At 43.5% G+C, this 25,725-nt stretch overlaps 1 protein-coding gene across 3 annotated transcripts in view; it reads left to right on the forward strand.

Moving 5' to 3' along the window:
• GSAP (gamma-secretase activating protein) overlaps positions 1–25,725 on the forward strand; it is a 167,420-nt gene that overhangs the window by 76,379 nt on the left and 65,316 nt on the right. For all 3 annotated transcript variants that reach the window (XM_077264715.1, XM_077264716.1, XM_077264717.1), the window contains 7 exons: positions 969–1,018; positions 2,595–2,699; positions 9,249–9,308; positions 10,237–10,280; positions 10,390–10,478; positions 10,615–10,692; positions 14,104–14,181. In XM_077264715.1, coding sequence (XP_077120830.1) covers positions 969–1,018; positions 2,595–2,699; positions 9,249–9,308; positions 10,237–10,280; positions 10,390–10,478; positions 10,615–10,692; positions 14,104–14,181 — 504 coding nt within the window. The remainder of the gene's footprint in view (positions 1–968; positions 1,019–2,594; positions 2,700–9,248; positions 9,309–10,236; positions 10,281–10,389; positions 10,479–10,614; positions 10,693–14,103; positions 14,182–25,725) is intronic.

Here is a 25,725-nt window from a genome sequence, read left to right on the forward strand (position 1 = left end):
GTATGCATGGCCTCTTCATCCCTATCCTGGTATGCATGTGGCTCTTCATCCTTAGCCTGGTAAGCATGGCCCCCACCTGAAAAAAACAAAAAAACATTCTACTTACCATCCCTCCGCTCCGTCAGTCTTGTTCCGGTGCAAGCAACTGAAGCGATCGGGCGTTTACGTGTGCCCACTACTTAAGGGAATGAATATTCAGTGCCCTCCACGCCCATGGGAGTGAAGAGAAGTGAATATTCATTTCTTTTAAGTAGCGGGCATACGTGATCGCCTGGCGACTTCGGCTAACACTGTGCATTCTATTACAGAGAAATGAATATTCACTGCTAGCGCAGTGAATATTCATTTCTCTTTAGCAGCAGGCATATTCTATAGCTGCAGTAGCTGGCTTTAACCTCCTGTGACCCGCTGCTCCACCGCTGCCACTCCCCCTCCATCTTTTGGGACCCTCACTCGAGTATAACGTGAGGGGGGCTTTTTCAGCACAAGAAATGTGCTGAAAAACTCGGCTTATGCTCGCATATAGACGGTAATTCCATTATACAATACATGCACTTATGTAGGCAAATATCAAGTCTAGAAATGGAAAGATACTGCAATCTTAGCATGCAGGCTAGAAGATAAGAACAGCGGGCCAGAGATTTAAAGGGAAAAAAAAATTGGGGTTTTGTGTGAAATTATATCCAATTTGCCCTTTTTTCTCTCTCTATTTTTTGTGTTTTTACAATACACACAAGGGAAATAAACGTGTATAACAAAACATGTATATTGCAGTAATTTTCTGGAAGATATACTTCATTTTCTTGAATAATTTCAAGGGTGCCAACACTTTTGGCCATGACTGATATATATACCGATCTACCAAAATGCATAGCTGACAACCAAGTGATCCTTATATACTCTATATAAAATATAGATGAGCTTAAATAGCTTCTACATCTTTTTCATGCGTTCTTCTCTTTCTGTAGATATTGATCAATTTCATATAAATGTTGGTGAAGAAGATGGGAAGAGAATGGTAAGATCTTCTAACAAGACTTATCCTTATAGCACGTATGATACCTATGATATTTTGATGATTGTTTTAAAATTGTTATTCTATTAACCGGTTAATATGTGATATCAGTGTTGTTGGAATTGAGTGGCCCATTCATGGTATAATAGCACTACAGCAGTAAATGTTGTCTATTTATTTTTATAAAAGCATTTTTTGCAGATTTGCTGAGCAATGGAAACAACAAAAGCTGTAAACTCCGCTTTCTATTTCATTATTAGGCCTCGTTTATCAAAACCTTACATGTTCTGATATTTTACATAATTTCCATATTTTTATTACGTTTTTTAATCATTATAGTCCAGTTATTTAGCCTGAAGTATATTTAATAAGTTTAGCTGTACCTTGATCAACAGCTCCCCAGCACAATATAATGGCGACTCAACTGCGTCCCCCACACAGTATAATGTCCCTCCAGCCCACTTACACAAGTATAATTGCTCCCCACTCACTCATACAAGTAACACAAATATAATGGCGCCCCCCTCAAGCATGATGTCCCCACAGCCTTTTACACAGTATGTTGCCCCCAACATTTTCCCCACACAAGTACTGACTGATAGTTATAATATAAAAATAGAACTCCTTGCCGCACTATATTCCCTCTGATACACTGCTCAGCTCTGATCACACTCTGTACTGCATCTCTGTACTGTAGGCGTGATGTGGTGATGCCATAGAGACCCAGTCGCACAGGCTGTATGATGGAACAGGGAGCGGCAGGGTTCCTGTTCCAACATTGCATTCACCAGTATCTGTGTCCTGAGGGTGCAGATACCGGTGAAAGAGAGATACGGGGCAGGGGACAGCCTTTAGGTGTGAGACACTACTTTATCCAGCTCTTTGATTGTTCCGATGAGGCTCCCCGACCAGGAAAACCAAGGGGCCACATGTTTCCCGTGGGCTACACTTTACCCAGATCTGGTCTAACAGATAAACTGACTTTGTTATTGGTAGCAACCAATCAGATTTTAACATTTTAGTTTTTTAAACTGTTCTGGAACAATCATACCTGTGCTATCATAAATATGCTTTTCTCAAAAAAATTCTCTAGGGAACCTAATGCATTTGATCCACTGAAAAATATTAATTACAAATAAGAAATCTGGAAATCTTGAGAATTACATTGTAAGTTTATTTCAAGAAAGTAACTCTGGTGCAGAATTTGTTATTTCATGTACAGAAACATGATTAATGAAAATACTCTCTGTTCTTAAAAAGTCAGGATTTTTACTTGGATACTGCTCATTGTCTAGGTTACCTGCCACCTGTGCAGTCTGTCGGCAGTGGCCGGTCTCCTTGGCAAGGAGCACATGCTTCTAAGAGCTTCCTATAGCCCGGAAGGAAGAGAGGGGTGTGCGCCTGAAAACCTATAATAAGGCATCCCCTTTAACCTGCTCAGATTATACATTAGTTTTGAATATTGGTTGTCCATGAGACATCTTTTGTTATCAACCTGATTTAATAAAAAATATTTCTCCTTTATATTGTACAGAGCCTATTTGTTCTTTTAGGTAATAGTGTTCTTTTTGTGTTACAGATTATTACAAATATTGGTCAGATTCCTAAGGACAGAATTGCTGAAGACTTTGTGTGGGCCCAGTGGGATGTGGCTGAGCAGATGCTTTTCTATATTGTTCCCAAGGTAATTTCAATGATATTGTGCTGTCTATAGATCTGTATAATGTTCTAAAATGATTTAGTCTTTTTAGTCTCTTCATGTATTATTAAAATCACGCTGACCTTTAGTTGGTATAATGGCATGGAGAATCTAAAAACTCTGAATACGAGAGATTTAATAAAATCTATCTCTTATACTACAGTTAGCTACATTAATTTCTAGCTTTCTCTCCGTGCCACCTATTTTCATACATACGAGTTGTGTAGTCACTTTGACTAAAGGCAAAAAATGTGTCACAAATGCTATTATGTGTGTAATTGCACAGGTACATGATATTTTGAGTTTGTACCATGGTGTTGGCCAGTGGCAGAGAATAGACTGCAAAAAATGGTCTCAAAGTTGTTGAAAAGATTCAGAGTGAAATATTTCAGTCCCATTACTCCAATTCCTATTTGTTTCAATAAGGTCTGACTGTGTTTTATTCTTAGCCTATCAATTCGTATTAGATGCTTTTTGCCTCCTAAACAGCTACCTTCTACCTGTTCGTTCCAGTCCTGTACTTTGTAAATGTGTCATTAGTAACCTAAGTCAATGCCTCATTTTGATTTAAATAAAAGAACTGTATGGCACATGCAAGTAACCTGTTTGTAGCCAAGGATACTCTCAAGAAACAAGTCTGCACTCTAGTGCTTCGCAATCTGGTTTTGTTAATTCGCCTGGAAAAGAGCAAACCATAGTGAGGTCAGTTATGGCACAGCACCTTGACTTGTTTCCTAAGAGTCCCAATGCAAACTGGTAATTTTTCCCCCCTCACATCAATGAATGGGTCAAAAAAGTCCAGGACATATGCAGGATGGAAGAATTATCTAGCTGGGATTCACGTACACATGATAAATTCTTCCGTACATGGTTACCATGGCAAATAGCATCTCAAACCACCCCATAGTTTTTTTCATCAGCTATTTTTGTTAGCTATACAAAATTCTTCTCTTTTGATTTTGCAAGTTACTTATACGGCACTGTGATGGACTCGGATATAGCTCATTAAACTGACTGACTTAGTCATGCTCGACACTCTTCTTATCATTGTCTCGCTGTCAGCCAAGACTACCTAGTTTGCTCTCTCTGTTTTTTGATTAATTTTCCTACTCGTTGCTCTCGAATTTTGGTACATTGACAGGGAGTTTTTTAGCTACTTTACCCCCCCCCCCCAACACCCCCCCTCCCCCTCTTTATTTGTTGTTTTGTCTGTTCTGTTACCCTAATGGGTCTTCATGGGATGCATGGATCGAAATCTGTAACCTAATAACTTAGACTGGCCCTTTTTGCATATTTATCCAGACTTGTGGATACCTCCGGTACATTCTGAAAGCGGGACTTTGTTTTTTATTATTGTGTCCTTTGATGACTCAGATTCATGTATCCTTAGTTCTTGTTTATGTGTTTAAAAAGTTGAAAATAAACAATTAAAAAAAAAAAAAAAAAAACTGGTAATTTTTGTATGACCTGCTCGGGTCGAAAATATTTCTAATAGCTGGCACCTGCAGCTACTGTCACCACAAGATAAGTAAAAGTTAAAAGGTAAATTGAAGATCTCCTAGATTTAAGAAGAGATATGTTATGTTTAAGTTAAATATGAGATTATGTGTAACATGCCAAGTAGAAAGGTACTAAAATTAAGTGCTTTTAGTTTGAAGTCCAGAACAGGAGTGAGATTGTTCGTATGTTGTGCTTACATAGGAATTGTTACACTGATCCATTGTAGCAAATTCTCAGATGAGAGAATATCAATGTCACCTCACCAATGACAGCACCTGAGAGAGTAGGGACTGCCCCTATTACTGGACAGGAAGCCAAGAGCCCAAAATTAAAAAAGCAACTCCCACTTCCTCCTCCAATGTGGTTTTTGTCATTTTGATGTACACTACCGTTCAAAAGTTTAGGGTCACTTAGAAATTTCCTTGTTTTTGAAAGAAAAGCAGTTTTTTTCCAATGAAGCTAACATTAAATGATTCAGAAATACACTCTATACATTGTTAAAGTGGTAAATTACTATTCTAGCTGCAAACGTGTGGATTGTAATGCAATATCTTCATAGGTGTATATAGGCCCATTTCCAACAACGATCACCAGTGTTCTTGTAGTACTTTGCGTTTGCTAACTGTTTAAGAAGGCTAATGAATGGTTAGAATACCCTTGAAAACCCTTGTGCAAGTATGTTAGCACAGCTGAACACAGTTTGGCTGATTAAAGAAGCTATAAACCTGACTTTCCTTTGAGCTAGTTAAGAATCTGGAGCATTACATTTGTTGGTTCCATTAAACTCTCAAAATAGACAGAAAAAAATAACTTTGATGTGAAACTTGACAGTCTATTCTTAGAAATGAAGGCTATTCCATGTGAGAAATTGCCAAGAAACTGAAGATTTCCTTCAACTGTGTGTACTACTCCCTTCAGAGGAGAGCACAAACAGTCTCTAACCAGAGTAGTAAGAGAAGTGGGAGGCCCCGCTGCACAACTGAGCAACAACACAAGTACATTAGAGTCTGCAGTTGAGAAATCGACGCCTCACAGGTCCTCAACTGGCAACTTCATTAAATAGTACACGCCAAACGTCAGTGTCAACGTCTACAGTAAAGAGGCGACACCGGGATGCGGGCCTTCAGGGCAGAGTGGCAAAGAAAAAGCCATATCTGAGACTGGCTAATAAAAGGAAAAGATTAATATGGGCAAAAGAACACAGACATTGGACAGAGGAAGATTGGAAAAAGTGTTATGGACAGACGAATCCAAGTTTGACGTGTTTGGATCACACAGAAGAACATTTGTGAGACGCAGAACAACTGAAAAGATACTGGAAGAGTGCCTGACGCCATCTGTCAAGCATGGTGGAGGTAATGTAGTGGTCTGGGGTTGCTTTGGGGCTAGTAAAGTGGGAGATTTGTAAAAGGTAAAAGGGATATTGAATAAGGAAGGCTATCACTCCATTTTGTAATACAATGCCATACCCTGTGGACAGCGCTTGATTGGAGCCAATTTCATCCTACAACAGTACAATGACCCAAAGCACACCTCCAAATTATGCAAGAACTATTTAGGGAAGAAGCAGGCAGCTAGTATTCTATCTGAAATGGAGTGGCCAGCGCAGTCACCAGATCTCAACCCCATTGAGCTGTTGTGGGAGCAGCTTGATCGTATGGTATGCAAAAGTGCCCATCAAGCCAAACCAACTTGTGGGAGGGGCTTCTGGAAGCATGGGGTGAAATTTCTCCAGATTATCTCAGCAAATTAACTGCTAGAATGCCAAAGGTCTGCAATGCTGTAATTGCTGCAAAGGGAGCATTCTTTTACGAAAGCAAAGTTTGAAGGAGAAAATTATTTCAAATAAAAATATTTTTTTCGAACCTTGTCAATGTCTGGACTAGATTTTCAATTCATTTGGCAACTCATTTGATTAATAAAAGTATGAATTTTAATGGAAAACACAAAATTGTCTGGGTGACCGTAAACTTTTGAACGGTAGTGTAGGAGCATTGAGCACAAGGCTGAAGAAGTCATGGATCATAAAACATCTTAGCGGGTTCTATAGCAACCTCTAGTTAGAATGGCAGTGAGTTCAGGGGCCCAGTTGGGCACTTAAATGCTAACATAAGTCTGGGAGACTCTACATTTAATGATTCATTACCTACCTATGTTTGATGTCTGGCCTAGGGCCTTGTGATTAAGTAGCTCTAGCCTGGCCTGGGTGGCCTGCAGCCTGGCCTTTCTCATTTAGGTGCTGTGGCTTAGTTGGCTAAAGAGTCAATCTTGTCAACAGATCCTGTGTTCGATTCTTTGTAAAGTCTTGCATATTGCTTGTGTATTGAACCTAATCTCTGGCCTCCTAGCTTGTGTATTGAGGCTCATATCTAGGCTCATAGCTTGTGTATTGAGCCTGCTACCTCACGACTGGTCTCATGTCTTATGTGTTGAGCCTTATAACTGGCCTGGTATCTTGTATTGAGCCTGCCGCATCATGTCTTGTTTATTGAGCCTGCCTACTTTCGTAGGATCTCATGTGTCATGCCCCCTCAGGTCTCGTGGTTGGACTGCCGGGGGGTTTCCAGGCCGCTTCATAATTGAGAAACAGCCTGCCATCTTAGGTCTAGGATTTTCCTTGGTTGTCTACCTCACTGTTGGACTTGATGGGGCTTTCGGTTGAGTATGACTTTCAGTGGTATGGACAACATGGGGGCCTTGGCTTTCGCCTGGTTAGCCAACCGACATGGAGTTCATAGGTCTGTTTTCACTACTGTCTCAAAACTTCACTACCCTTTACTCGCAATATTGCTGATATTGGTAAGAATGACTTCCGGCGCTGCTCTCTGTCTGTGGTGATTTTATTAAATGACAAGAAAGGGCCTTAATAAAATACAGTCCAGAGGGTAGCTGGTGAGTCCAACGGATTCCAGTCAATATTTCATACTTGGGTAGCATATTTAACTGGTCTGCATTTAACATATATGTCCCAGTTGTCCTCTTGGTAAGGGGTGTAAATGATGGAACTAATCAGAATGAAACCATTATAAGTCCAGTTAATCTTCTGGGTCTGGAGTCATAACTTGACTGGTTGGCATTAAAGTTGGTTCCTGGTTATCCTTCTAGTGGGATTTGTAGCTTAGACATTGCTAATCTAAACAAAACCAATTTAAGTCCAGTTGGTCCTCCCAGTCTGGGAGCATAAGATGGAATCTGATAAACCTCTACAACTCAGTTTACCTTCCTAGTTGGAGCTGTAAGATGGATATGGCTGCGCTAAGCTGAATAAAACCACCCTTAGTGTAGATAAGGCTCCTAGCTGGAGTCTCAAAATGTCTTTCTGGACACTAAGCTCACTACCCCAATCTATTTCCCCGGTTTGGAGTGGTAAGATGAACTTGATTGTGCCAAGTCGAGCTGCACCATACCAGTCTGAAAAAATGGAATGGTCCAGCTTCCATGAAGGCTTCAATTTATTGAAAAAGATTAAAATAACAAGATATCAATGACCACAGTGGTTTGCCCGAGGTACGAGCTGGACTTGCTGGTATGGAACTGACAGATCATCAATATCCCAGTCTATCCTCCTAATAAATGGCAGAAAGACATGGTTATACCGGATCTGGTAAAAATATTTCAAGACCAGTGTATCCTCCTGGTAAAAGTGGGAAAATAGACTGATCCGAAATTAAGTCGGTGGAGCCAATATACCCAATAAGTATTTTGATATTGAAATGGTAGATTCAACTAAGTGATGAGTTGGTTAAATATCCAGTTGGTACGCTCTTGGAGTGACAAGATGGCAACTCTGCAATAAACCTATACAAAGAGGAATTGATGGATGAGTTAAAGTGCCTTTTTACCTGTGAAACTCGTGTGGCGAAGGAGGAGCATCATCAGTAGTTGAGATGAATGCCTTCGCAGTGAGTTAAGACCGTTCTGATTATTACTCATGGATGTATCGTCCTGTGCATAAGGTACATGTTTAACGGGATGGGGGGCTAATACCTTAGTTTAAGACCATCTGAGAATTCACCAATCCCATATGAGGTATATATCTCTTTCTATCCTGGTCACTTCCTCAGGTAAAAAAGTAAAACAAAAAAAGTGGTGTATCAGAGTTGATGGTTATCACTTGATTTTCTTATTCTTTGCTCGAAAAACTAATCTATTTTGCATTTTTACTATTTCCAACTAACAATCTTCACAGTTAGATTGTATTATTAGCTTCCATTAAAGTTTCAGAATTTATCCCATTATAGAGAATAGGATGAATTTTATCATCCCCATATGAGTGGTGGATCGCGGCTCTTCTTTATATGGAATAGCTCAGATCTCTTCTTTGCCTGAGCTAGTTAGTACATGGTTAGAACAAGAACTTCCCCATGATGGAAATCTCAAACTATAGGTGTCCGTTTCGGCTTAAATACATTTCTTAACATTGCATCCTAAGAAAAACAGGGGGGAGGGGGAATTTAATCGTATTATCACAAAGTACTAAATATTTCTGCTGGTTTCTGGGACTCCTTTGGCATTCTTGAGTGGAGGTATAACTAATAAAAAAAAACTATAATTTGGGTAACTCCTACTTGACTTCTTGGAAACCACATTGAAGGAGGAAGTGGTAGTTGCCTTTTTATTTTGTGCTCTTGGCTTCCTGTCCAGTAATAGGCACGGATCCAAGTCTCACTGTATGGTACTGTCTTCGGTTTCGGGAAAATCAAATTACTAGTAAGTAATTATAATTTTTCACTCCAAGTTGGTGAGAAATGTTATCTAAATGTATTGCAAAACTATTCCTTATATGATGAGTAATCTTCATCTGCAGAAGACTTGATAGCTACTTTTAAATGGGGCTCTGTCCTTGACACTCTGAGTCATACCTTTGGATTATAAAATACATTTGTGTTACATTTTTATATATGATTAACAATAATTCAAGTATTCCATTATGAAATATTGGATTTTACTTTTTAGCTGTTCTTTATTGATTTTGTATTGTATATGGTACAGCATATTACCTTACTAACTGAAATCTGCTTTCATTTTCCCCAGCGTGCAGGTTGTGTTTTGCATTGTATACAGTTTTATCCAGGTGGAGATTTTAAATATGTGGTAAGTAAGGTTGTTGTTTAGCATTTAAAAAACCAAAAAAAAACCAATGTTGCTATAATACTGTAAGTATCGCTATACTGTGCTGTTGAGCAGGACACCATTGCCCATAGATATTACAAAAGTTGTGGACCAGTATCTGACATACAGGTGCTTCTCCCAAAATTAGCTCTAGGTTGTTAGTGGTGGTGGTTATTATTGGAGAAGCTGTTTAGTGGATTTATGTGTGACTGTTGCTAGGAGTGTGATAATTCTTTTTCTTCGCCTACTTTAGTTTAACCCCATCCTCCATGGTACCTCTATTGTTTGTGTGTGTATATTTGTATGATTGGTATTTTCCTTTATCCCTGTTCGTATTGCCTTGTTAGTCTGGTTGGTGTATTACAGTGCACTACTACTCCCCTCTTCCCTGGGTGGGGAAAGGGTACAGACTGAGGGCGGATTCAGGAGCTAAGGCAAGGGACGTGCCCCGGCGTGTTCATCAACAGAAGTAATCCGCAGAACAGCGATTACTTCTGAAAGCGAGCTAGGGCGCCCCTAATATTAGGGAAATGAAAGGAGCCCCTGGTCCCGGGGCAACCAACAACAGATTTGTGACAGCTTCTTTGGGACAACTGAGTGCAATCAGTCAACAAAGGGGGAGGGGGAAGAAAGCTGCACTGAGAGCTTGGCGACACCAAAACTTCACTCTGCACTCTGTTGCATAACAAATATAATTTCTGTACAATTATAGCTTATTAAACTGAACATACATGATTTTATAAGGCATAAGTCCCCTATATGATTATCTAATTAGTTTAAACTGAGTTTTAGGGTTAACACACTACCTTTAAGATACTTTTTAGGCCTTATTTTTTTAGTTTTGAAATGTTTTTTTTTTTTTACACTAGAATCATTGTATTGTACGCTGACTGCTTTATTCTTCCTGTAGCTCGAAATTCCACTTGAAATCTTTATAGCTAACCAAGATGTAAGGTAAGTATTTCAAAAGTCTTTGTATACCTTACTAACTTTATATTTTGTTATTTCTTGTGCTTAATGCATAAAATATATTGGCTTATGATGTATTATGTTTTTGTCCTAGTCTGGTGAATTTGGGATATGAGCTTCCAGAAGAAAGGGGAAAAGGAAGAATCACTTCTCAAAATTTACAGTTGTTTACAAATAAGACAGGTACGGTAAACGTTTGAGAAGGTCGTGATTAGAAAGGGTTGCTATTTTGCCTACTCAACCCTTGCCAATTATTGACTTCAGAGCTTGACAAATGCCTTAAGTATTAACACACATTGCTTGTTTATTTGTTCTTTAGGTGGTTTATGTCTTTTTTATTATCAGCTTCCAAATATTTTGCAAGAATTCACTTACATGGTTGCCTTTTTACATAAAGGTATTGATCTTTTTATTTATTATTGTAAACCTTATATACTGTCTTGCCAGTTTGTCTACTGTTGTGTTCCTGTATACCAGTAGTTTTATATACAACTAGATGGTGGCCCGATTCTAACGCATCGGGTATTCTAGAATATGTATGTAGTTTATTTATGAAGATTTCAGAATAATGCAATGAATACACAGGATTTGGCCGGCCAGGCGCGACCAGGTAACCTAACTTTGGTTCAAATCCCGTGCCAATTTGCTGCCGGACTGTGTCGCTGATTGGTCGCGCCCGGCTGGCCACGAACAATCAGTGAAGCCAGGGCCAGCTCCAGGTTTTTGAGGGCCCCGGGCGAAAGAGTCTCACAGCCCACGTAGCATACAACACAGCCCACGTAGTATATAGCGCAGCCACATAGTATATTGCACAGCCACGTAGTATATAGCACAGCCCACGCAGTATATAACACAGCCCACGCAGTATATAGCACAGCCCACGCAGTATATAGCACAGCCCACGCAGTATATAACACTGCCCACGCAGTATATAACACTGCCCACGCAGTATATAACACAGCCCACGCAGTATATAACACAGCCCACGCAGTATATAACACAGCCCACGCAGTATATAACACAGCCCACTTTGTTTATAGCACAGCCATGTAGTATATAACACAGCCCACGCAGTATATGACACAGCCCACGTAGTATATAACACAGCCCACGTAGTATATAACACAGCCCACGTAGTATATAACACAGCCACGTAGTATATTGCACAGCCATTTAGTATATAGCACAGCCATGTAGTATATAACACAGCCCACGCAGTATATAACACTGCCCACGCAGTATATAACACTGCCCACGCAGTATATAACACAGCCCACGCAGTATATAACACAGCCCACGCAGTATATAACACAGCCCACTTTGTTTATAGCACAGCCATGTAGTATATAACACAGCCCACGCAGTATATGACACAGCCCACGTAGTATATAACACAGCCCACGTAGTATATAACACAGCCACGTAGTATATTGCACAGCCATTTAGTATATAGCACAGCCATGTAGTATATAACACAGCCCACGCAGTATGTAACGCAGCCCACGCAGTATATAACACAGCCCACGCAGTATATAACACAGCCCACGCAGTATATAACACAGCCCACGCAGTATATAACACAGCCCACGCAGTATATAACACAGCCCACGCAGTATATAACACAGCCCACGCAGTATATAACACAGCCCACGCAGTATATAACACAGCCCACGCAGTATATAACACAGCCCACGCAGTATATAACACAGCCCACGCAGTATATAACACAGCCCACGCAGTATATAACACAGCCCACGCAGTATATAACACAGCCCACGCAGTATATAACACAGCCCACGCAGTATATAACACAGCCCACGCAGTATATAACACAGCCCACGCAGTATATAACACAGCCCACGCAGTATATAACACAGCCCACGCAGTATATAACACAGCCCACGCAGTATATAACACAGCCCACGCAGTATATAACACAGCCCACGCAGTATATAACACAGCCCACGCAGTATATAACACAGCCCACGCAGTATATAACACAGCCCACGCAGTATATAACACAGCCCACGCAGTATATAACACAGCCCACGCAGTATATAACACAGCCCACGCAGTATATAACACAGCCCACGCAGTATATAACACAGCCCACGCAGTATATAACACAGCCCACGCAGTATATAACACAGCCCACGCAGTATATAACACAGCCCACGCAGTATATAACACAGCCCACGCAGTATATAACACAGCCCACGCAGTATATAACACAGCCCACGCAGTATATAACACAGCCCACGCAGTATATAACACAGCCCACGCAGTATATAACACAGCCCACGCAGTATATAACACAGCCCACGCAGTATATAACACAGCCCACGCAGTATATAACACAGCCCGCGCAGTATATAACACAGCCCGCGCAGTATATAACACAGCCCGCGCAGTATATAACACAGCCCGCGCAGTATATAACACAGCCCGCGCAGTATATAACACAGCCCGCGCAGTATATAACACAGCCCGCGCAGTATATAACACAGCCCGCGCAGTATATAACACAGCCCGCGCAGTATATAACACAGCCCGCGCAGTATATAACACAGCCCGCGCAGTATATAACACAGCCCGCGCAGTATATAACACAGCCCGCGCAGTATATAACACAGCCCACGCAGTATATAACACAGCCCACGCAGTATATAACACAGCCCACGCAGTATATAACACAGCCCACGCAGTATATAACACAGCCCACGCAGTATATAACACAGCCCACGCAGTATATAACACAGCCCACGCAGTATATAACACAGCCCACGCAGTATATAACACAGCCCACGCAGTATATAACACAGCCCACGCAGTATATAACACAGCCCACGCAGTATATAACACAGCCCACGCAGTATATAACACAGCCCACGCAGTATATAACACAGCCCACGCAGTATATAACACAGCCCACGCAGTATATAACACAGCCCACGCAGTATATAACACAGCCCACGCAGTATATAACACAGCCCACGCAGTATATAACACAGCCCACGCAGTATATATATGTGGGCACCATATCCCTATTAAAAAAATAATTAAAATATAAAATAGTTATATACTCACCTTCCGGCGGCCCCCGATCCAGGCCAGGCCTTTAACGATGCTCCTCGTGACGCTCCGGTCCCAAGAATGCATTGCGGCAATAACACGTGATGATGTAGCGGTCTCGCGAGACCGCTACGTCATCTGGAGTCATTGCTGCAATGCATTCTTGGGACCGGAGCGTCAAGAGGAGCGGAAAAGGCTGCCGCGGACATTGGAAGGTGAGAATATAATGATTTTTTTTTTTTTTTAATTATTTTTAACATTATATGTTTTTACTATTGATGCTGCATAGGCAGCATCAATAGTAAAAAGTTGGTCACACTTACAGGGGTAATGGCAAGCGTTAACGGACTGCGTTACACCTCGTTATACCGCAGTGTAGCGCAGTCTGTTTTAACGGACTGCTAAAACGCTATGTGGGCGCTGAGTGGAGGGGAGTATATAGGGGGCACTGACTGGAGGGGAGTAGGGAGGGGCCAATTCGCGGCCAGACTGTGCCTGTCGCTGATTGGTCGCGCCCAGCTGGCCGCGACCAATCAGCGACGCGCTTTTTCTGTGGCAGAGAAACAGACAAACAAACAAACAGACGGAAGTGGACCTTAGACAATTATATATATAGATAAGTTATAACCTTATCTATGGGGTACCTCAGTTAATGCATGGATTAAGCAGATATAAAGGATGATTTTTTTCCTGTATCTTATATAGCACCAATATACACCTTTATTTTTATTTTCAGGTTGCAGTAAGAGTTTTAACGTGCCCACTACAATGACAGATCCTAAGCAACTCAAGAAATTATCTTTTATTAACATTGGTAAGATGTATTACATTTTTTTTTAAGTTGGATAAAATTTTGATATCTTAAGAAAAGTAGCAAGTTTTTCTGCTTAAAGGGCCACTGTCACCCCCCCCCAGGCGTTATAAACTAAAAGAGCCACCTTGTGCAGCAGTAATGCTGCAGTCTAACAAGGTGGCTCTTTTAGTTTTTGATTAAGTTATTACCGCAATAAAACGTTTTAAAAATTGGCCAAACGTACCAGCGATTGTACCGGGAGGCGGTCCGAAGCGTCCTCTATGAATCTTCAAACTGCCGTCACTCTTCTCTTCAGGGCCGATGGTACCCGCCCCCTTCGCGTTGTTGCTTCAAATCCGGCGCCTGCGCTGTGCGTGCCTGCCTGGGGCCTGCGCAGTCTTCTTTGGCCGTCATCACTCACACGCAGGGTGCCTGACTGCGTCTGTGCGGGCAGTGCGGCCGCCCTGTTACTGAATCCCCGCCCCGCACTGTGTTATTCATTATGCACACTGCGGGGCTGGCATTCCTGGGCATGCGCACTGCACTGCGCTGTTCAGGCCCTCCCCCAGCTCGGACGTTCTCCCTTGTCTGACGTTGCCCCTGCTCCCCCGCCTTCCGGCATTATTTTCGGCTGCCAGATTCCAAAATCTGGTGAGGATTAGTGTATATGGCGGCAAGCTGCTGTGTGCTTTGTCTCTCTCTATGTGTTTGTATGTTTTAATGCAAATGCATATTTACACCAGCAGCAATGAAAATTAGGTACTTGTGTGGGTGGCCATAAATTACAAAGCACTGATGATCAATACTGTTTTTTTGGGGAGCATTATAGGTTTACATTGCGTTCGGGCAATACGTTTTGCGAATATAGCTAGCGTATTGCACCAGCGCAATGTCTTTAGCGGGATTGCTTTTGCCGATCCCGCTATCGCAGATCCACAATCTGCGCTAGCGAGGAACGGAGCTGGGACGCTGAAAGCAGCATCTGAGGTCCGACTGAAAATAACGGCACATCGCAAGGGCGTGCCTAAAAAATGGCATGCGCTAGCGATGCGATCCAGATCCTAAACACATTGCCGTCAATGGGTGCGCTAACGGACCCGTTGCATGGCGTAACTTGCGACAATCACGCCATGCAGCGTACTCCTTTAGCGTTAACCCATTAACGCTTAGTGAACCTATTCGTAACGCACTGAACATCACTAAAGGAGGAGGGGTCTGCATTATACCACATCAAAGAACAATAAACGTTGAGGGGTGACCATTATTACACCGTACTGCAGATCAATGCACGGTCAGGGGTCTGCATTATTATACCGCACTGATCATCAATAAACGGTGAGGGGGGATCATTATTATTCCGCACTATAGATCTATAAACGGTCATGGTGGAGCATTGAGTGGAGCACTTAAATACGTGGCACTGAAATACGTGGCACTGAAATACGTGACACGTGGCACTGAAATACGTGGCACGTGGCACTGAAATACGTGGCACGTGGCACTGAAATACGTGGCACGTGGCACTGAAATACGTGGCACTGAAATACGTGGCACTGAAATACGTGGCACGTGGCACTGAAATACGTGGCACTGAAATACGTGGCACTGAAATACGTGACACGTGGCACTGAAATACGTGGCACGTGACACTGAAATACGTGGCACGTGGCACTGAAATACGTGGCACGTGGCACTGAAATACGTGGCACTGAAATACGTGGCACTGAAATACGTGGCACGTGGCACTGAAATACGTGGCACTGAAATACGTGGCACGTGGCACTGAAATACGTGGCACGTGGCACTGAAATACGTGGCACGTGGCACTGAAATACGTGACACATGGCACTGAAATACGTGGCACTGAAATACGTGACACGTGGCACTGAAATACGTGGCACTGAAATACGTGGCACGTGGCACTGAAATACGTGGCACTGAAATACGTGGCACGTGGCACTGACGTGGCACGTGGCACTCAGTGCCACGTATTTCAGTGCCACGTGTCACGTATTTCAGTGCCACGTATTTCAGTGCCACGTGCCACGTATTTCAGTGCCACGTGCCACGTTTTTTAGTGCCACGTGTCACGTATTTCAGTGCCACGTATTTCAGTGCCACGTGTCACGTATTTCAGTGCCACGTATTTCAGTGCCATGTGCCACGTATTTCAGTGCCACGTATTTCAGTGCCACGTGCCACGTATTTCAGTGCCACGTGTCACGTATTTCAGTGCCACGTATTTCAGTGCCACGTGCCACGTATTTCAGTGCCACGTATTTCAGTGCCACGTGCCACGTATTTCAGTGCCACGTGCCACGTATTTCAGTGCCACGTATTTCAGTGCCACGTGCCACGTATTTCAGTGCCACGTGCCACGTATTTCAGTGCCACGTGTCACGTATTTCAGTGCCACGTATTTCAGTGCCACGTATTTCAGTGCCACGTGCCACGTATTTCAGTGCCACGTATTTCAGTGCCACGTATTTCAGTGCCACGTATTTCAGTGCCACGTGCCACGTATTTCAGTGCCACGTGCCACGTATTTCAGTGCCACGTGTCACGTATTTCAGTGCCACGTATTTCAGTGCCACGTATTTAAGTGCTCCACTCAATGCTCCACCATGACCGTTTATAGATCTATAGTGCGGAATAATAATGATCCCCCCTCACCGTTTATTGATGATCAGTGCGGTATAATAATGCAGACCCCTGACCGTGCATTGATCTGCAGTACGGTGTAATAATGGTCACCCCTCAACGTTTATTGTTCTTTGATGTGGTATAATGCAGACCCCTCCTCCTTTAGTGATGTTCAGTGCGTTACGAATAGGTTCACTAAGCGTTAATGGGTTAACGCTAAAGGAGTACGCTGCATGGCGTGATTGTCGCAAGTTACGCCATGCAACGGGTCCGTTAGCGCACCCATTGACGGCAATGTGTTTAGGATCTGGATCGCATCGCTAGCGCATGCCATTTTTTAGGCACGCCCTTGCGATGTGCCGTTATTTTCAGTCGGACCTCAGATGCTGCTTTCAGCGTCCCAGCTCCGTTCCTCGCTAGCGCAGATTGTGGATCTGCGATAGCGGGATCGGCAAAAGCAATCCCGCTAAAGACATTGCGCTGGTGCAATACGCTAGCTATATTCGCAAAACGTATTGCCCGAACGCAATGTAAACCTATAATGCTCCCCAAAAAAACAGTATTGATCATCAGTGCTTTGTAATTTATGGCCACCCACACAAGTACCTAATTTTCATTGCTGCTGGTGTAAATATGCATTTGCATTAAAACATACAAACACATAGAGAGAGACAAAGCACACAGCAGCTTGCCGCCATATACACTAATCCTCACCAGATTTTGGAATCTGGCAGCCGAAAATAATGCCGGAAGGCGGGGGAGCAGGGGCAACGTCAGACAAGGGAGAACGTCCGAGCTGGGGGAGGGCCTGAACAGCGCAGTGCAGTGCGCATGCCCAGGAATGCCAGCCCCGCAGTGTGCATAATGAATAACACAGTGCGGGGCGGGGATTCAGTAACAGGGCGGCCGCACTGCCCGCACAGACGCAGTCAGGCACCCTGCGTGTGAGTGATGACGGCCAAAGAAGACTGCGCAGGCCCCAGGCAGGCACGCACAGCGCAGGCGCCGGATTTGAAGCAACAACGCGAAGGGGGCGGGTACCATCGGCCCTGAAGAGAAGAGTGACGGCAGTTTGAAGATTCATAGAGGACGCTTCGGACCGCCTCCCGGTACAATCGCTGGTACGTTTGGCCAATTTTTAAAACGTTTTATTGCGGTAATAACTTAATCAAAAACTAAAAGAGCCACCTTGTTAGACTGCAGCATTACTGCTGCACAAGGTGGCTCTTTTAGTTTATAACGCCTGGGGGGGGGTGACAGTGGCCCTTTAATGAAAAAAAACATATCTTCAGCCCTTACCAGAAAATGTTGATAATATAAGTTTGGGGTTTCTTGCCAACTACCCATATTTCCATCCAATGGATCAGAGTTATGGGTCTGCTCTGTCAACCCCACACTAATGTAGTAATGTAAGGTCTTTGAGTGAACGCTCTAGTCTTAGACTTATATTTACTAATTTTATGTATAAGAATCCCTCTAGTTTACTCGTTTGTCATATTCCACAAACACACATTCTTATTTGGATCCTGACTGTTTCTAGTCCTAAGCTGGAGTCTTACAGTGGTCCAACAGGCTTCTTAAAATTGCACCAAAACTAATTGACACTGGAGTGTAAATCAAGGTTTGAACCAAAATCAAAAATAATACCCCTAAAAAATAACTTACTATTCTTAGGTAAAATTACCCTTTTAGGGTCAGGAGACAATAACAATCTTAACAATACACAGTCTTAACAATACTAAAAAATGATAGAGGTAAATATGGTGAGGGGGTGATCTTTCCCTTACTCACCCTACCTTACCGCAGAGGTTGGCACCCTAAGTTCGGCATGGCGCCTCCACTCGACGACGGCTCTCCCTTAAGACCCTAGGAGGGGAACTAACAATGAAACACCATCACCAACACCAATATTATCTAAAGTGCTAATGTGCTTGAAAGTGCTCAGCCAAAAACTGCATCAGTAAATGCTCTTATAATTGATGTACCAAGTTATTTCAGGATTGATGTCTTTTCAAACCCTGATGACTCATGAATAAGGTGCATTTGTGAGTAATACCAGAGACAGAGAAAATGGATATACCTCAAAATTTCAGCGGCTATTGCAGAGTAAGTGACATACTTTCATGGGTTAACCCCCTATCAGATAACGCATATACAAAAGATAAAGAGTTGCCACTCCAAATTCAAATCAATAGCAAGTCTATAGGCTCAGAATGGCATAATTATGTTCAAATAATACATACACCTCTTAACTCTATATCAGAACTGATGCAGGGAATAAATCAGTCCATAAATTGACAGTGGTCAAAACAATATTAAAGGATGTACTCATCCAATTGGTTTCCCATGCCGACGCGTTTCCCCCCTGGAAAGTAAACCAGGACTCATCAAGGAAAAGAAAAGGGCTTCTTCCAGCGCGAGGCAGCTATAATGAGCCACGTCTCTCCATGACCGCTTGCAATAAAGGGTTACATGTGTCTCACCGTATTTTTGTTTAAGTACCACTTGCCACCATAAAAAGCATGCACCCAGCATGCAACCGAAAGTGACGTATCATCAGTCCGATAGCGTCACCAGACCTCTGGTGGGTGAAGCGCATATGCGTTCCAGCCAGAGAGTTCTCTGGCCGCCTGGAAGAAGAATATTGGGGGCGGTACTGTAAGAGCACGAAGTGGAACGCTATGCGCTCCACCTCACAGGCAAAGTGGAATGGAAATGACTGAAGACATAGTCATAAAACCAATGAAAACTCAGGACATCCCGTAGGTAGAATGCCAATGCGTTCCAGCTATAAATAGCTTATCTAGATGTCTATAGAGAAATTAATTAATAAGAGACAGCATTCAAAAAAAATTGGCTGCCTAGAAACAGACAATTGGAAGGCAGCGCTCAAAAGACAAAGTGGAAAATGCCATCATAAATGGCGCTGTAATTACCTTTAAGTCTGTTTAAATGAGCAATGTCATTAAATATTATGCTAAACGGCATCAACTAAGAGCGGTGACACAGCATTATAACCCCTCTCATGCAAGGGTCTATTCAAGTATCAATGTACAATAAGTTTTATCAACCACTGTTGGGTAAGTAGGGTTAGCTCCATTAACCATTAATGATATCGCTCCACTTTTAAGTGAAAAACTATCCTGTGATCTTGCGAAACACCTATACAGTACACCAGTAGTTCCTTATCATTTTAGACCATAACATGAATACAAGTCTATCAGATGAAACTCGTGAAGTAGAGCTGCTCATTTAAACCAAGAGGGGACATGGATTCCAGGAGAAAAATCCACCTAGTTTCACGTTGGAGTATTTTCCTGTCCCAATCTCCAAGCCTGGCAGATTGGGGGACAGTCTCAGCTACATGTGCATAGGTAGACCACCCCCGTTGTCCTACAACTGGCAAAATCCCAATTTTTAAAGGTACATCCTGTAGCCACACTACGGAACGTTTTTGATTGGTTAATCAATTTGCAGGTATTGCAGCCTCTACATTTAAACGTTCCCAAACTTCTGCGTTCCAACCAAGTACATACTATTATGTGGGGGTTTAAGATGACTGTGGTCCACATAATCGTGTATAGACTTCCCCTTCTATATGTTACTAAGGGGAGCCTAGGGATACAATCGACCAGATCCGCGTCTGCTCTCAATACATCCCAGTAATGTCTCAGGATACCCTTCACCTTATTATTTTGTTCATCGTAGGTCCCCATTAGCCTAGTAACTCCTTCCATTTCTTTTTTTGGTTTTGGAGTAAGTAATTGCATACGGTTTGACCTCCGTGCTGTTTCGTATCCCCTATCCACAACCTGTTCGGGGTAACCTCCTTCTTGGAAACGTCGTTTCATAGCACTAGCTTGCTGCTCAAAATCAGATAACGAGGAGCAGTTCCTGCGAAGTCTACAAAACTGCCCCTTTGGTATATCTCTTTTTAAATTTGTGGGATGGTAGCTCTCCCACCTAAGGAGGCTGATGGTAGCTGATTTTTCTCTAGTAGCCTTCCACGACAGCCACCAGGAGGTTGTCTCCATACCCTAATGGGGGACAGGAAGCACAAGAGGTTAAAAACCCCTCCCAACTCCCATTAACCAGTGTCTTTCCTGTCCCCCATGGGGCATGGAGAGGTTCCTGGTGCGCTGTGCGGACGACTCTGGCAGTGTACCTTATATATTTTTCTTAGCCGGGCATTGGTGGTCGGGCTCCCAGGGCTTCCTCCTCCGTTATGCTCCCGTCTCTTCAAGATTCGGGACCGCATTCCCGGTCCTCCTGCGTCCTCTTGCGGGGATAAAGCTGGCCGGTGAGCCCATCCCGGAGCTCTCCGGCGTCTCCCCCTCCTGTGCGCGCTGTTCGGCGACCCAGAAGTCATGTGATACTTCACTTCCGGGTTGGCGCTCCTGCATAGGAGCGATACCGTCCAGCGTTATGGATTACCGAACGGCGTGTAATGCACGCTGCATCCTCGCACGCCTGCCTGGGACTGCGGAGGGGGAGGGGCGGCTAATTGCCACACGCTGGTGCAGTCTTATTTTCTATATAAGCTGCGAAGACGTCTCAGGTAAGCCTGCTTAAGCATGGATTCGTCTTGCCCTGCAGTTGCAGAGCCCAGCGCTCCTCAAGCCCCAGTAAGTGTGGCAGAGATGGGTCCCATTTAAAGGTAGATTTAAGTATACCTTCTTATACCGCTTCCTCTCTCATTTCAGGGAGACAAGCCTGGCCATAAAACCGTTACTAAAGGCAAATGTGCCACCTGTAATGTGAAAATGCCCTTAAATTGGGAGAAAAAGTTGTGCCAACCCTGTACGGACAAAGTAATCCGGGCGGAACACCCTTCACTTATTAAAGAAATACGTTCCCTGGTTAGGCAAGAGGTCCAGACCTCTTTGGCCACTTTCGCCCCCCCTCCACCGCCACCACCATCCTCACCTGGTCCATCGCTTCCCAAAAAGAGGAAAATCCAGGAATATTCTGGGTCAGAGTCTGAGGGTTCTCATACGTCATCCTCAGTCAAATGGGAAGATGTGTTACCCCATAAATCTGCAGAAATGAGGAAATATCTTTTTTCCTCTGAATACATTGAGGAATTGGTGTCTGCAGTGAGAAATACTATGGGGCTAAAGGAAGAACCGGTTCCTCAGTCTATACAGGACGAATTATTCGGCATACATACTGAAAAACAACCTGGTTTTCCCGTACATAAAAGTATTATAGACATGATCAATAATGAGTGGGAATTACCTGAAAAACGGCTAACTACCCCTTCAGACTTTAAACATCGGTTTCCTCTGGATGAGGATTCAATTAAATGGAACATCCCAAAAATAGATGTTCAGGTGGCCAGAGTGGCAAAAAAGACGGCTCTGACGTTCAAAGACTCCTCCCAGTTAAAGGATCCCTTAGATAGGAAGATTGAGAGCCTTCTCAAAAAGTCCTGGGAAACGTCTACGTCGTCCCTCAGATTCAATATTGCATCCACCTGCGTAGCCCGCTCTCTCTTCCGCTGGATAGAAGAGCTAGAAAATCACATCTCTCAGGGTACTCCAAGAGAGGAAGTGTTGGACTCCTTGCCTATTTTACATAGAGCAACTGGTTTTCTAGCGGACGCCTCACTGGAATCCATCCGTGTGGCTGCCAGATCTTTGGTCCAGACAAATTCAGCCAGAAGAGCTCTCTGGCTAAAGATGTGGAGTGGAGATGTCACTTCAAAAATAAAACTCTGTTCCATTCCCTTTAAGGGTGACTATGTGTTTGGGCCCTCATTAGACGACATCCTGGAAAAGGCCACGGACAGAAAGAAAACTCTTCCTGAACAAAGACCTCCCAGAAAGCGTTTTTTTCGAGCCCCCCAGTCCCAGCCTTCCCAGGTTAAGGGAAAAGGAAAAACTGGAAGGTGGAGTTATGCCAAGGGGAAACCTAAAAACATCCTTATTCCCCAACAAACACAACAAGAAAAACAATGACTCCGATCCGGTGGGGGGGAGGCTTTCGAACTTCATTCACTGTTGGCAGAATATCTCCAACAGCCCTTGGGTAGTGAGTGTTATCCAACAGGGTATTCTAATAGAGTTCGATGCGTCTCCTCCCAGGATCTTAAGAGTCACCTCCCCGTCATCTCGGGAGACTCAAAAACTGATGATGTCAGGGTTACAAGATTTATTAAACTCAAGAGCTATTTCAATGGTCCCGGTAAACGAGCAAGGAAAGGGGCATTATTCTCGTATTTTTATGGTAAAAAGCCTTCTGGGCAAGCTCGGATCATAATAAATCTAAAAACCCTCAACAAATACATTACTTACCGCAAATTCAAAATTGAGTCGGTAAAAACAGCCATTCCTCTGATAGCTCCTCATTCATATATGGCAACAATAGACCTCAAGGATGCCTATTTCCATATCCCAATACATCCTCGTCACAGGAGATATCTAAGATTTGCGGTCCAGTTCAATCACAAAATCTTACATTTCCAATACAATGTTCTCCCCTTCGGGATCTCCTCGGCCCCAAGGGTTTTCTCCAGAGTCATGGCGGAAGCCGTATCTCATATCAGGAACCAAGACGTCGCTTTAGTGCCGTACTTGGACGACCTCTTAATAATTGGTCCTTCCGCCAAAATTCTCAATCAGAGAATCTCCAACACTCTGAGCATCTTACAGCTTTTGGGTTGGATACCCAATCTGAAGAAGTCTCATCTATTTCCATCAAAGGTGATAAAATTCCTCGGAGTCCTTTTGGACTCAGGAAATCAAAAGTCTTTCCTGCCAGAGGAACACCAGAGGAACCTGATATCCAAGGTCAAAAAGCAACGGTCTCCTACTCTGCGAACTGCAATGTCTCTTCTGGGATCGATGACAGCTTGCATACAATCAGTCCAGTGGGCCCAAGGCCACTCCAGAGTTCTGCAAGCACATATCCTACAAAACTGGAACGGAAATCCAAATTTCCTGCACAGAAGAGTGTGCACTCCAGGGAGGTAAAAGCCTCGTTAACCTGGTGGGCGATCCAAACAAACTTGCAGAAAGGAGTGGACTGGATACAAGATCCACTGGTGACAGTGACAACGGACGCCAGTCAAAAAGGCTGGGGAGCAGTTGTCTTGCAAATCCCATTCCAAGGTCACTGGAATTGGGAAGAAAGCTCCAATTCTTCCAACTTCAGAGAATTGATGGCAGTGGAGAAGGCCCTTCTGGCTGCCAGCAGTCTGATTGTAGGTCAACATGTCAGAGTCTACTCGGACAATATGACGACGGTGGCGCATATAAAACAACAGGGGAGTCTGAAGCTCAACCCATTGAGAGTAATATCAAACATAATTTTTTGCTGGGCAGAGAAACATCTCCTCTCACTATCAGCAATACAGCTCAAAGGGTCAGTAAACGTTCATGCGGATCTCCTAAGTCGTCACGATTTACAACCAGGAGAATGGAGCCTGAAGACGGATGTTTTCAGAATGTTGACGGACAGATGGGGACTTCCCGACATAGATCTTCTAGCATCAAGCCAGAATGCACAGGTCAAGAACTACTTCTCTCTAGACCCCAGAGACAGGTCTCAAGGAGTAGACGCCTTTGCTCGTACATGGAGGTTCCAACTAGCATACGTATTTCCTCCAATACCGTTGCTTGCAAGGACCCTCTGGAAGATCCGAGACGATCAGGTCCCGACTATCTTAGTAGCTCCGGCATGGCCGAAGAGGAGCTGGTATCACCTCATCAGAGAACTGAAAGTGGACTGTCCAGTTTTTCTTCAAAATTCAGAGGATCTACTCTTCTAGGGCCCCTTTTATCATCCGGACCCGCAAAAATTCAAGCTGGCAGCCTGGCTGTTGAAGCCCAGGTTTTAAGAGCTAAAGGTCTTTCAGAGTCGGTAATCTCTACCTTACAGAAATCTAGAAAACCTGTCACCAATGCTATATATAGCAAAATTTGGAAGAGGTTCTCCTCGTGGTGTCATCCTCATGATCCTGATCCTTTTCATCCTAATATCTCACAAATATTAGATTTTCTACAAAAAGGATTGGAGTTGGGGCTGAAGCCAAGTACCTTAAAGGTTCAAGTGTCAGCCTTGAGTTCTGTCTTCGATGGATAAAAAGGTTTATGGTCTCAGCGTCAAGACATTGCCCAAGACAACAAATCTTTGTACCATCATGGGACTTGAACGTAGTACTAAAGGGCCTTATGGCTCCTCCATTTGAGCCATTATCATCTTGTTCCTCACAGCTTCTGTCCTGTAAAACCGCCTTTTTAGTTGCAATTTCTACTGCAAGACGAGTGGGGGAGATACAAGCCCTCTCAATTAGAGAACCTTATCTTACCATAAGGGATGATTCCATTGTGTTCCATCCAGATCCGTGCTTTCTTCCAAAAGTAGTGTCAGAATTTCACCGGTCACAGGATATAGTCCTCCCATCATTCTGTCACAATCCTTCAAATCCAGAAGAATGCAGATTTCATACCTTGGATGTACGACGCATAGTATTACACTACTTGGAACAGACTAAATCTTTCAGAATCGACAAAAATCTCTTCGTTCATCTGTCTGGCCGAAACAAGGGCAAAAAGGTAGCGAAGAGTACCATTGCCAACTGGATAAGAAAGGCCATTACTGAAGCATATCTAGCTCAGAATATTGCGGTTCCTGCGGGCCTAAAGGCTCATTCCACCAGATCTACTTCCGTCTCTTGGGCTGAAAGGGCTGGTGCTTCAACGGAGCAGATTTGCAGGGCTGCAACATGGTCTTTTCTACACACTTTTACCAAGCATTATAGATTGGACTTCTGGTCCAACCGGGATCTAGTCTTTGGCCGGAAGGTTCTTCAGGCTGTGGTCCCTCCCTAAATACAGAATTGGTTGGCATTCCTCCTGGTGGCTGTCGTGGAAGGCTACTAGAGAAAATAGAATTATTCTTACCGTTAATTTGGTTTCT

This window comes from Ranitomeya variabilis, chromosome 5 (assembly GCF_051348905.1).
Source record: "Ranitomeya variabilis isolate aRanVar5 chromosome 5, aRanVar5.hap1, whole genome shotgun sequence".
NCBI classification, from domain to species: domain Eukaryota; kingdom Metazoa; phylum Chordata; class Amphibia; order Anura; family Dendrobatidae; genus Ranitomeya; species Ranitomeya variabilis.